General features: G+C 40.5%; 2 protein-coding genes across 2 annotated transcripts; one reads left to right on the forward strand and one right to left on the reverse strand.

Annotated features, from left to right (window-relative positions):
* Positions 1-1,144: 1,144 nt before the first annotated feature.
* mrpl10 (mitochondrial ribosomal protein L10) lies at positions 1,145-7,746 on the reverse strand. Its single transcript, XM_036537742.1, has 5 exons — positions 7,435-7,746; positions 6,161-6,333; positions 5,342-5,506; positions 2,968-3,112; positions 1,145-2,263 (listed from the first exon to the last, which is right to left on the reverse strand). Exons 1-5 carry the CDS (start codon positions 7,472-7,474, stop codon positions 2,019-2,021), a joined length of 768 nt encoding a protein of 255 aa, XP_036393635.1. The 5' UTR covers positions 7,475-7,746; the 3' UTR covers positions 1,145-2,018.
* Positions 7,747-7,951: 205 nt separating this feature from the next.
* pnpo (pyridoxamine 5'-phosphate oxidase) lies at positions 7,952-12,794 on the forward strand. The gene is made up of 7 exons (XM_036533311.1): positions 7,952-8,171; positions 8,981-9,105; positions 9,604-9,703; positions 10,290-10,343; positions 11,644-11,772; positions 12,016-12,086; positions 12,201-12,794. Exons 1-7 carry the CDS (start codon positions 7,953-7,955, stop codon positions 12,364-12,366), a joined length of 864 nt encoding a protein of 287 aa, XP_036389204.1. The 5' UTR covers position 7,952; the 3' UTR covers positions 12,367-12,794.
* Positions 12,795-12,913: the final 119 nt, after the last annotated feature.

A 12,913-nucleotide genomic window follows, 5' to 3' on the forward strand; every position in this document is an offset into this window, starting at 1 on the left:
GACAGGGGAACATATTTGTCAGTGTATGGTTACAGCATTACATTTTGCTAATTTAAATTTATTATAAGCGAGTCGCGTCAATTTACAGTAAAGATGTGAATGCAATGAATAACACGTTATAAAATAATGCTGTGCTGCATACTGGTGTTTTCTGTGTTCTTACCCGAAGCCAGCTATCGTCTTCTGTGTGCGTGTGGTTGAGTTCAGCTGAAACGTCAGGCAAACCGGTATTCTTCCTCCTTCTTTGACAGATTTGACCGGGCCATCATAGAATCGTCGAATTTTGGGGTATCCCAATTCATAAACCCAAGAGGTATGTCCTCGTCCATCCAAACCTCCTGAAACGTAATTCCCTTCCTCTCACTGTACCGTATCGGTGAAATCTTTCGAACTCCCCACTGAAAAGCCACCAGTTGCTCTCAGGACAGGCGTCTTTGGTCAGTCTGATCCTTATTAGTGTCTTATTGGAATTACATGCTCTGACTGTTTGAAGGCGTGGGGAGCAAGCTACAGTGAGCGCGTCTAAATTTATGGCTCGGTTCAATTGCGCACCTGCTTCTGAAAGGGCCACCACGATGTGGTGTAGCAATAAAATTATTTTTTAAGGACTGTATATATTTGTGTCTGTTTATCTGTCGTGTATCAAATTAAACTGCATTAAAATGTATTCTGAAGGCACAGGGGAGTGCAGGTGTTACGTCATTGTTCTTGATAATGTTGTCTTCCTGAGACGGTGTGGAGTCATGTGTGATGTGCTTGATTGGGAAGGTGCGTACTTGTAGTTGTTTAAAAGAGCATGGGTGCAACTACCACAGAAAAATTCATGTTTTATTATTGTTCCGCTTTTCAAGTGCTTTGCTGTAAGTACATAACTATGCAGTCTTCAGTCTTCCACCACAATAGTGGCATCCTCAACACACTCTGAATAGCAGTGGTCATAGACTAACTGACCTAGATTAACACTAGATAATCCTAGATTAGCGCTAATCAGGATCTCTGAAACAACCAATGTTTCTTTTGGCTGGAACAATACAAAATTTTCCATAATCTCACATATTGACTACTTGTCTTTCATGTAACCATAAACCACATCAAAAACAGCTAGTGTAGCTGTAAACAGAAAAGAAAGGATTAACAAGTTTTTCTCTCGTGAGCAATGAAACCGATGACTTCACACAAAAAGTGTTTGCATGTATTCCATGTAGAGTAACTTTGCCTTCCCTTGGTTCTAGAGATCAACAGTCCTGACGGTTTCACCATGACAATCAGAATAATTGAAAGCAGCCAGCTGGCTTGGTAAAAATTGATTTTTTTTTTTTGTTTTGTTTAGTCCTTTATAACCTTCTTTTAGGGCAGCATCACTGACCAGTGGGTGGCACCATATGGATGTTGTTACGGTCCTGAGGTGGCGATACATTTGTCTTTGTGGCAATTCAGTCCTGAATGCATTGATGCAACAGACCATTGGCATTTTCTCTCAAGTTCATGGAATACAACAATCGCTGAATCCAGGTGGCATATTGTGCCCCATGATACCCTCAAACATGACTTGAGCATGATGGAGCACCCGATTTATTGCTTTTAAGGTGCAGGAAGCTAATTATGGCATCATGCTGTATTTCATATATTTCTATATGGTTAGGTAAGGATTTTAATGACAGAGGTAACATCAGTGAGGGAGGACTGAGTATGGAATCTCAGCTGTTCCTTTTAATGTGCACAAGACAGGTCTTAAATATGACTTGACTGGCAAAAACAACAATAAGGACTGTCTGATTCAGAGGAATAATATTACTGGTTAACAGGGAATAATATTAACAGAAAACCAAATATTCCTGCACAGTAAATGACACAGTAGTCCTTATGGTGTACAAGTTGTTGAGAGGCAGTAACCAGTGACCCACAGAGTGAGGTTCAAACATCAAAGAAATAGACAGAACTCCTGGTTCATTTCCACTGGCCCCAGGAAAGCCACTCAACAGCAGTCCAAAAGAGGGTGGGTAGGGGGTTTGCTGGTGCTATACTGAGGTCATCTCTGCTTTTGAGCTACTGTCCACAGGGGTCCCTTCTTCCTCCTTCTGCTTCACATATTGCTGCAGGAGCGCAGACAGGTGGGCGGGGTGGCGCTGCAGCATCGCAGCCGTCTGGGAGGTCTGCAGAGCCAGTCTGCTTACCACCTGCCCCTGGACTGTGGGCAGAGAGGGCAGTTTGGAGTAATTCACCACTCCCTGCTGGCTCAACAGTGTGTTTTCAATGCAGGCACCTGTAAAGTGAAAGAGAATGAGGGTTAGTCACATGTTACATCTCAGCTCTTTGGGTGAAACCTGAAAAAAAAAAAAAACAGAAGCTGCCTGAAATTAACATATGTGATATCCTGGTTTTTCCAGTAGTCCCCTCTGTGAAGTTATTTTTAAAACAGGATTACTGATGCTTATCTACGCGTTTTCCTACAGCAATAACTACACAACTCAACTGCTGAACATCCGCTCTTTCCTGTAGTATTCCTTTAGCCAACAGCATATCCTTTCCACACAGTACAGGCATTATCAATACCGACTTATGCAAGAATACCGCACATATGACAAGTTGCATTATTATGTATTTTTGGGGAAAATCCCACATTATATTAGGGACAAGACAGTGATATCTGTGCTGTTAAACGCAGAAACCCAGAATCAGAAAACATTCCATAATTAAAGAATTGCAAGCAAGTAACCTATGATGTCAAGTGTTGAGTACAAGCTGAATGCAAATGGGATGTGCTAGATAGTGCAGTTAATTTAGCATAGCCCAAATTACAGTTAAGGAGAATGCTGTGTAAAAATAATATCATTTTCATCTACATTTAGTCAACATTCATACCAAAATGCTGCTGCTTTTTGGTCAAATTATAGCCCTGCAATTTTGCACATCTGTATCTATATGACTTAACAGGATATGGCACCCTGTCCCCTCCTTCCCACCTACCAAGCAGCACCATTTGGGGGGCACTCCTCAGGCTCTGCAGCATCTCCTTCACCTTAGGTTCCTTACTGACAAACAGAACTGTTGGGCCAATGAACAGGGGCTCCAAGTTACTGTACTGGGAGTCTGCCAGGTAGGCCTTCATTACCTGCCAACAAACATGCGTTATACCTTCAGGCAGAACATACATGCATTCTGGTGCTTAACCTTAATTTCTCCAATGCTTAGCTATACATATATAGCCTGTTTTTACAAAAGACAATCAAGCAACAACAGCTTCATATAAAACACAACAGATGCACCATCAGCTCTCAGAAGGAGGGACCCCAGTCATAACCTGCCTGATGCCAACCTTTCGTTCTCATGTCCACCTCATTGGCTGTGCAATGGAACTGTTCTGATAAAATGATGCCTTATTATGCATTATGCCGACGTTATCTTTAACATTACTACTTTCCAGGAGTCTCCTGACAACCTTTTCCCAGGGTCAGGGAATAATTTTTCAGTCCCCCCCCACTGCTGGCCTGGAACTTTTTTGATTCCCTCTGGAAAATGCACTATGCCATGTACAGCACTTTATGATGATCTTGATTTTAAAAATGTACTGAAACAAATAAAATTTGATTGATTATTTGATTGAGTAGAGACTAAGAAAAATAAGGATGAATAAAGCATGAATACAATGAACAAAATGAAACCTACACTGTTTTTCTACATAAGATAAATATGTTTGCCAGGCCAATATGTAATATCACTGGATCTATCACAGATTCTAACAATCATGTATTCATTCAAATTTAATGGGAAGTGTACACGGATTAAGTTTAAACCCACACTAGGCTACCCTCTGGTCTAGACATTAAATACAACATGCATATACACATAATGCGCAAGGATTAATATAAATGAGTAACTATGCTCCGTTATGTCACTGAACTTTACTGCCATCTGTTGTTAACTTTCAGATCAGGTCAGATCACAAAGATCACAGACCTATGTGGCATTCCCACCCCAGTCAGTCACAAACAGTATCAAATTTGAACAAATAAACAAAATAATATATGGCAACTTCAGCTGAATGGTAATGAACCACAGCCAAGATATATTAAAAGGAACATAAGCTGAACTGATAATAGTCAAATTGTAGAATGTGCATTAGAATTACAAAAATCCCACCATATTTAACTGAAACAACTTAAATTAATAAATTATATTATTTACGATACAGTGATATATTTGTTCAAATAATGTTTAGAATTGACATTCCAAATAATAGTTTATCAAACTCTCTTTTTCTTTAAGCACATGTTCCTCTTTCAGTGATAAATTTGCATTAGGGAGATTACTAAAGATAGCCTACAGAATTTTGACAATACTGTGTTTATACACATGACAATAATGTTTATATCATTTTTAAAAAGTAAGTATTATACAGGCAAGAAGAAGTAAATATGCAAACAGATATATTCAGTTCTGGCTCAATGATATTGTCCAGGAGGCAGACTTTGCCTGTCATATATTAGTCTTTCCAAAATTCTAAATTATTCCTGAAGGCAAAAAAAAAAAAAAAAAAAAAAAAAAAAAAAAACACAAGATGTTTCTCTAATTGGCTATAAAAGAACTTCTACTATATACTTCCATAATTCAGTAAATAATCAAGAAACTGTTTCACATGATAAAAAGCATTTAGATCATTAGATTCCCACTTTAAAAATATTATATAGTATGTATATTTTAAATGGTTCCATTAAAAGAGGCAGGCAACACCATGCGAGACACTTGCAGGTTCTTGTGTCCTTGGCTTTTTTTAATGCATACTGCAGCATTTACTCCATTCAATGTGCATAGATTATTAAAAACTTTGTTCACTATATACCTTATACAAGCACACTTACATCTTTAAAATAAATTAGCATTTGACACAAACACTCCAACTGTAAAACAGTTTGCTTCCCCCAGTGTGCTGTAATTACATTAAAGGGACATGCAATATTAATTTCATATCTGGCTTTCCTCTCCTTAGAAACACTTTGTGCATTAGTTATGTAAAATGTCAATTTTATTACAATTCAAATAATTTTATACTTTATCTTTTTATCAAGAAGTGTTCCCTGTAAATTAATCAAAATTAATGATATTTGGCTTCAACTAATTAGATTTTGGTCATCATGAACTGCCTTCAGATCAGTCTGGAAATAAAATCAGCAGTATTCATCACTGCCTCTCAAACATCTCTGGTAATTTCCATGAGATCCTCTGACCTTTCTGATTATGCCACTACAGTAAGCAAGTATGCAGGACCTTTGCACTTTCCTGAAGACCCTGAAGCTCCAGCAGCTCTCTCTGTGGCAGTGCCCCAGAGCATCATGGGCCTCACCTGGTTGGGGAAGAATTTGATGGTGATGCCATGTCTGTGGAGCCGGTGCTTTAGAAGTATCATGTCTTCGGTGGTGCTGGAGTTGTTCTGAACCACAGCGATCATCTTACAGTCCTGGAACGTGGCCTTTACCTGCTTCTTCCAGAGCACCACCAGCCCACTGTCCTGAAGGGGGGAAAAGTAACAGTATTTCTTAAAACACCACATATATGACATTTGTAGTGATGCAACTGATTGACCAGAGCACCTCAAGTGTGATGTGTGTGCAGTCTGGGAAGGTATTGTTTGAATAACTGCATCAGAACTCTCAAAAGAAAAAAAAAAAAATCAAAAGCTGCTGTTTACTGACAGAAACTGCTGTCAATGATTATTCATCACTAAATACACCACTAACATATAAAAGTGTTATACATAAGTGTGATTAGTAATCTTACTTTGTGTGTAATGTGTGTAGTTCTGCATTTCTGTGTCAACATGATTACAATCCTGAATGTCAACAACAACAACAACCACTAAGTGATGGGATTTCTTGCCATTAGACTGTAATTAGGCAAGGTCCTCAAAAGGGAAACTAATGAAGGAGGTGAAGAATGCTAGCACAGGAGAACACCGCTGCACTGCTATTCAAGATTCTGTAGAGCAGGTTCCATCGTAGTGCTAAAGCAGCAAGGAGGCCAGACTGAGGAGATCCAGTCAGGAGCCTTCGGTGCTGTTGCAGTATCAGCCTAAATATGCAACCTCATATAGCCTGCAGAAACCAGTGGTGCACCAGCCCTGACTTCTTACTTCGCTCTAGGAAAGCAGCGGTTGGGGACTCACTTCCTGGGTCTGTCTGACGCTCAGGTCGGTACGGCGCCTTGGAGCCTTTGGAGGTTTGGGGGGAACGTACTCGGTGACAGCCATCAGCTTCTGCTTTAGGAAGTGCATGGGTTTCCTGTGACGCGTGACCGCCTTGGAGCCATGGCGGACACTCTGCGTCACAGGCTGCCAGCCTGCGGCACAGACAAGACAACAGACACCGAGGCTGGTAACTCAGCGTTCTGGCAGGCGTGCAGGTTTTGCCAAAACATGTCAAGAGACACAGCAGTGTCAAAAACATTTCATAAAAGAGAGAACTGCTCCCTAAAGACAGTTTGTCTAGTTTCCGTTTAACCCAGAGACAAGTTTCCACTCTGTAATAGTACCTGTAAACTAGGCCTTCCCAACAGTCACCACCCTCATGCATTCCCCAGTATGTCTGTGCCATTCTGAAATTGACACTAACCACTTACAAGAATTTTTCACGCAGTGCGCTTTTCAAAGAGTCAACACCTGACTACAAAAGGTGTTGTGTTCCCTCTTCCGCTCACTCTCGCATATGAAACATGACAATCTACCTGACGATCAACAGGCTAAACTTCTACCATGCTGAATATGACTTCTTTGGAAAGGACTTGCTAACCTCCTTTCCAGCATCCCACAGCCTATCACCTGGACAGAACAGGATGTGGAAGAATGAGTCAGATGCTCCACAGCAGAACTTGTCAAAGGCCAGTCAAGCACCTTTCATGTGGCCGCGTTTTAAAGGGCGTCTCTAAATTCAATTAACTATGAATTCATCGATTTATGGCTAAATAGCAATTAAAACCTGATACATTCTAATGATACCGATTGAGAGCTCTGCTCTGATGACACAACTAACCGGGACAGTCTGGTTCCGACAGACGGAACGCACCGACGTCAGAATTTGAACGCCTTGGTCTCATGTACACTACTTCACCCGTCATTTCACTTACTGCAGACCTTTCTCTGTCGACATACAATAGGTACACACATGGCTTGATCTTTTCAGTAATTATTTAACTGCATGATTCCAGTCAAACTCGGAATTTCAGAACTAGCACCTAGCTAGCAGCATATTACCAAATTTCATAGCCTTCTTGTGGCTATCCCTAGCTGGCTCTATTTATCTATATGTCAGTATATAACGTTAGCTAAACAAGATGGCTACATAACGATATGCATACCACACGGATTTACGTAAGTTGTGTTGTCAGTGTTTAAGTCATGGTCAATTGCTCTTTTAGTGCAGATAAATATTATGAATGCCTTACCTTGTCTTAGCAAAAGTTTGCCGCACAAGGTCGCCGCCATTTTGTACCGGAAGGACAATCAGAAATTAGCATACTCCAAACAGAGTGCGGTAATTTTCAACTCCCTGGCTGGTGCCAATGAACGATGCTCTATAAACTTACATTTACCTTGCTGCTGTTATGCGACTGGAGACGCCATTAAAACAAAAATCATAACAAGCCTTGTAAACAAGTGTGTAGATTTTAATGTGAATTTACAGCGACTAACAAAAGTAAAGTAAAATTGCACTAATTAAGCTGACGTATCCGAGTTCGGCGATTTGCCCTGCTTGATCCGGATGACAGGTCATTAAATGAACAAGGTTACATCAGGCAAGATTGAAATCCACGAGTGTCAATTTATGACATGAGCAGCATTGGTAGAGTAATATCCAACATAGATGCACTAGGGTCGTAATTATTATGTAATGTTATCCCATCCACATACCATGTAGATCTACAATCTGCGCAGCATCTGAATTGAATTGGTTCCCGTGAACATGCAAGGGTCACGTCGTGTGCGTTGCACAACTATGATGTGCTTCTTTGCAAGTAGCCCTATAAAAAATATTGTCAGATTTCTACAACTGACCTCAGTTGCTGTGCCAGCTGGCAAGCGAACCAGTTTTTCTTTGCCTTCGCGCTTTTCTACAAAATCAACAGGCAGCACAGCCATGGATCTGAGTGACATGAGAAAGAAATACAAAGGAGACGAGGAGGTCAGACTAATTTAAGTTCGCTTCGTAGGTAACATTAACGTGAACGTTACATGCCGTAAATGCAGTTACATTCTCTTGTTTTAAAATAGGTGTCTTATTTTAACTGCCTATTTATCTTTGGTCCAACTAATTGTGCTAGTGTTTAGCTGCCTTCGGTTGACTGCTGTTGCAGCTGTATTTAATGAGTTCGGTAGCTGACAGGAATTGTTGCTAAAGAAACCTAGACAGTGATATATGCTAATCAGAGCTGACAGATATTGTCAGAAGTTCGTAATTGGATTCCCCTCGTTATTAAATGAGAATCAGGAACTGGCTGGCACGAATAAACGTGCTGAGAGCCAGTGTTATAAAATTTCAAAACGGAGGCGTTGCATAAGCTGCATTAGGTATATCTTAGGTTACGACAATCGTAAAAGGTAGCAGTTTCAATGTAATTTTTACATTGCTGAAACATTAGTAAATGGGATGAGCTGATTCAGTTAATTTAGTTAGTTTTTCATTTTGACAGGTAATCACATAAAGGTAAGCCAGTTTGCTTGTAGTAAATTCATCCTATGACTTTGCCACTAAGCCACTCAACGATTATAACATATTTCTCATTTTTTTTGTAATATGGCTAAGTAATACAATGTACAAATACTCTGAGTATTGTGTGACGTGACGCATGTAGCGTAGGTTGCGTTATCAGCAATTAAGCCTTAACGCACTTAACAATAATTTGATGTGAAATGATACTTAATTGCCCCTGTACAGTACCAAGGGTCTAAGAGGCTCCATCTGATTGGTTAGATTTTCCTTGTCTTTCACAGTGCTTCGAGGAGAACCAGTTGGTTTCCCTGGATCCCATCAAGCAGTTTGGTTACTGGTTCGATGAGGCAACAAAGTGCCCAGATATTGGAGAGGCTAATGCCATGTGTATAGCCACATCTACAAAGTAAGTCTGATTTTTTTTTTGGTCTCAGATCAGAAGGGCTCTACATTGTTAGAACTCTGATTGCTTGTTGCATTCAGATATAAATAATAAACAGCAGTTTTGGTCTAACCAAGCCTAGGCATTCAGTTGGCTATTTAGGCACAGTCCTTAACATTCAAACTAGGAGCGCTGTACCAAACCCCTAACCCCAGTCATTTTATAAAGTGTGACTTTATAAAGGGTGAAACTGATCCAGTGTCAGTGCTTGAGAGCAAGCATTTATCACCATTAAATTGTTGGACTGTCGTCAACATATGTATTACAGCAGAAAAGGTAGGCCTAAGTGGGGGAAAAAAAAGAAACAATAATAATACATCTGTGTTAATGTTGTTTTTATTTTGACAGTTAATGACATGCTATGATATAGTTGTTTGTGTTTAAAATAGCCATTGCACAATGAGTGTTTCTGTGCGTCTTGCTGGGGGTCATCTCTCTCTCTCTGGGCCTGTTTGTCTGCAGAGACGGCCGTCCATCCGCTCGCATGGTGTTGCTGAAGGGCTACAGCAATGAAGGCTTCCGTTTCTTCACCAACTATGAGAGCCGAAAGGGAGGAGAGCTGGTGAGCTCTGCCTGCCTCCTTCTTCACTGCCCAACCACCAGTTCTGTCAGCCTTTCTGGGGTTGCTTACAAACAGGCATTCGGTCCAGCCCTGTAATGTTTAATATCCAATTTGCTCTCATCTCATTTAACACCCATACATTTGACTGGCTCTTGCCTGTATGTTTCACATGTACATGTAGAATATAGGATGACAGTCAATCCTGAGAATATTAGGGTTTTTTTTTTAAAATAAAATGGACCCTCCAAGTTTCAATGTGTTATTAATTTCATGTACAAATACGATTTCATGTTGGGAAATGTTGATGTGGTGTCCCTGCATGGAGCGCCCAAATGCAAAGTATGTGTTGAACTGATGGCATGGTACACATTCTACCTCAGTAGAACTTTAACATTTCTAAATACACTTAAACAATAATACACACTATTGACAACAATGTAGTTGCTTAGTTGATGAGCACTGATGATACTTAGCATAACCTAGACTAAATTCTTTACCAGTCTTCTACAGTTTCCCATAGGACATAAATATTCTTTACGCTTTGGTCACTCTTAATTGATTGACTTGTCTGAATCTGGTGTTGCAGGAGAGCAATCCTTTTGCTTGTCTTGTCTTTTACTGGGAGCCACTTAACAGACAGGTAAGGGCTTCAACATGCATCTTTAGCTAGGGAGGATGTATTTGCATGCCATTTTGGTGATTGTATGTTGGTCACTGTGTGTGTTTTATGGTAGTTTTTCAAGTAATTCTACAGTTTAGAATTAATATTTATTTTTCAAATTATTTCTGCATTTTGTATCAATTTTTATTTTGCAGTGTTTTATTTATAAGCAAGAAATGCAGTCTCAATAATTAGTTTACATGACTAGCTGTTTATTCAGATGAAAAAAAAAACAACTCTGTATGATGGATAGCTCCAGCCATGCAATATGATTGGTTAACTTGGTGATAACATGCTATATTATAACAAAACTCTGGTGTTAGCCTACTGAGCAGTGAGGGGAATGGCTCCTGTTTATCTTCAATCCTCTGACCCTTCACATGGGCCAGACCACTGTGTTCAGCTTCTTCAGGACACTTTCCCCCCACTCTACCCATATCCTCGCATCTTAGTCATGCCCACTGTCTGTCTTGGTCCCTATATGGAGGAAGAAGCTTGTTGTTGCAGTCAGAACAGCTGTGACACTGGCCATCTTTTTTGCAGACTGAAGACCCACCTCTTCAGGCTACACCTCAGCCTTTTTATCCAAGCATGATCTTTCCTCCCTCTTATGTGTAATTATGTGGAAGTGTACTTAAGTGTTTTATTCAGTTAGAAGCGGAAGATAACCTGAGGGCATATGTTAGCATTGTGTTTGGAATTGTGTAGTCATTAGCGTGTGCATTTTGCATTGCACTTACATGTTAATTTAGGCATACATTTGTGGTGTCAGCGCTGGCGCTTGTTCATATGTGGTTAGTGGTGTCCTGTTTGTACAGCTTTTCATGCCACTTTCAACATTCAGCTGTATGTTATTGAAAATGACCTCATCAGTTGACATATTAATCCACAATTAGTGACAGACTGTCAATCACTGAGGTATGAAGTGACAGCGTCGGGTGTGGTTAGTTGATCATTTATTGGACAGTTATATGCAATTATTACTATGTAAATTTATAGTTATGTGTTATCTGAAAATTAAACAAATGCAGCAGCTGTTAGAAATTGGACATTTTAAAAATTTGTTTTGCCGTGAAACACTGTGGCATCACTGCCAGCTTAACCTGCAACTGATGATTTTTTTTTTTTTATGCATATACAGATGCATGTTATATGTACAAAGGCAGTTAAATGATCATGAGGGATTAGTGTTGTGGTACAAAACAGTTGTTTTGTCTGTGTACACATGTGGTTAATGGAGGGCTGCAAGACTGTGTGTGACATGTGCTCTTCTGTGCAGGTGCGCATTGAGGGCTCGGTGGAGCGCATCCCCTACCAGAGTTCATGTGACTACTTCCACTCTCGGCCCAAGAGCAGCCAGATCGGTGCAGTGGTGAGCCGGCAGAGCACCATAGTCCCAAATAGACAGGTAAGATCCTACCCGCACACCTGCTTGCATGCCAGTGCCAGATGCTAAAGCATGAAGTAGCAGTTTAAAAAGTGCAGATGGAAGGAAAACTCTAGATCACTCTAAAGCGTGTAACGTCAAGCTCTTACTTTGCCAAGCTAGTGTAATTTGCCTCTTATATTATTCTCATTTGCACTTGATGCCTTGATGACTGTCTCACTGAATTGAGCCAAAGGGAGTTAAATACCTGTCTATCTCCCTCAGTACCTGAGACAGAAAAATGCAGAACTTGAGGAAACGTACAAGGACACTGAAGTTCCCATGCCAGACTATTGGTGAGTGATCCCAATGTTAAAAATGTGTCTCCGTCCCATTGGCTGATCTGGCGTCACCTGGTCCATCCCAGTCTGATACTCAAAGCCTTGTGTCCTCTCCCATTCTTCCCTTAGGGGTGGCTACATTGTCAAGCCACAGGTGATCGAGTTCTGGCAGGGCCAAACCAACCGGCTGCATGACCGCATTGTGTTCATGAGGCCCAAGGAAGGTGAAGACACCCTGGGTGAGATGCAGCACCAAGGGGAAGGAGGCTGGGTGTACTACCGTTTGTCCCCCTGAGGGTGGGAGCATGCGATCAGCATACAGCATAGGTGACTGCTGATGCAGCTGCCGAAAGCCAGGGCCAGAAAACAACTGTTTTACTCATTACTGTCAGTCCTCAATCATGTTCATTCTGAAAAAAATTGGTTGATGTTTTCTGACACTGAAGCCTCATTGTATATCAAGCCTTTTCATAATTTGTGCCTAGGATCGTTATTCAGAAACATTAGACCAATACAGGGTGTTTGGCTGGTACTAGTAACCATTTATCAGGTAGTATTGTGACATCTCCACATTGTCCAACTTAACACTATCCATGTGTTTAATTTTGAAATGTATTAGAATTTTTTTTTCCCTGGGAACTGAAAATTTCTCAGAAAATTTTAGGTACCCATGAAGGGAATTAAAGCTGGGGATTTATGTTAGACCATAAAACACTGATCAGAGATTTTAGCAGAATTTAAAAAAAAAACATGCTTTTAACATTGAGGAAGCCAAATCATACACACCTGTTGCAATGCCCTATGTATTGCTATGCACATAGAAACAGGCACGGACACTTTGA

Source organism: Megalops cyprinoides, chromosome 1, assembly GCF_013368585.1.
Source record: "Megalops cyprinoides isolate fMegCyp1 chromosome 1, fMegCyp1.pri, whole genome shotgun sequence".
Lineage (NCBI taxonomy): Eukaryota > Metazoa > Chordata > Actinopteri > Elopiformes > Megalopidae > Megalops > Megalops cyprinoides.

What these genes read in the sequence shown, in the direction of transcription:
- mrpl10 (XM_036537742.1), bottom strand. Translation starts at nt 7,474, where the DNA reads ATGGCGGCGACCTTGTGCGGCAAACTTTTGCTAAGACAAG. An exon ending in GCGTCAGACAGACCCAGGAA is followed by an intron (nt 5,507 to 6,160) that starts GTGAGTCCCCAA and finishes TCCCCCCTTCAG; the next exon opens with GACAGTGGGCTGGTGGTGCT. An exon ending in CCCCCAAATGGTGCTGCTTG is followed by an intron (nt 2,264 to 2,967) that starts GTAGGTGGGAAG and finishes TTCACTTTACAG; the next exon opens with GTGCCTGCATTGAAAACACA.
- pnpo (XM_036533311.1), top strand. Translation starts at nt 7,953, where the DNA reads ATGCAAGGGTCACGTCGTGTGCGTTGCACAACTATGATGTGCTTCTTT. An exon ending in GCCGAAAGGGAGGAGAGCTG is followed by an intron (nt 9,704 to 10,289) that starts GTGAGCTCTGCC and finishes CTGGTGTTGCAG; the next exon opens with GAGAGCAATCCTTTTGCTTG. An exon ending in CCATAGTCCCAAATAGACAG is followed by an intron (nt 11,773 to 12,015) that starts GTAAGATCCTAC and finishes TATCTCCCTCAG; the next exon opens with TACCTGAGACAGAAAAATGC.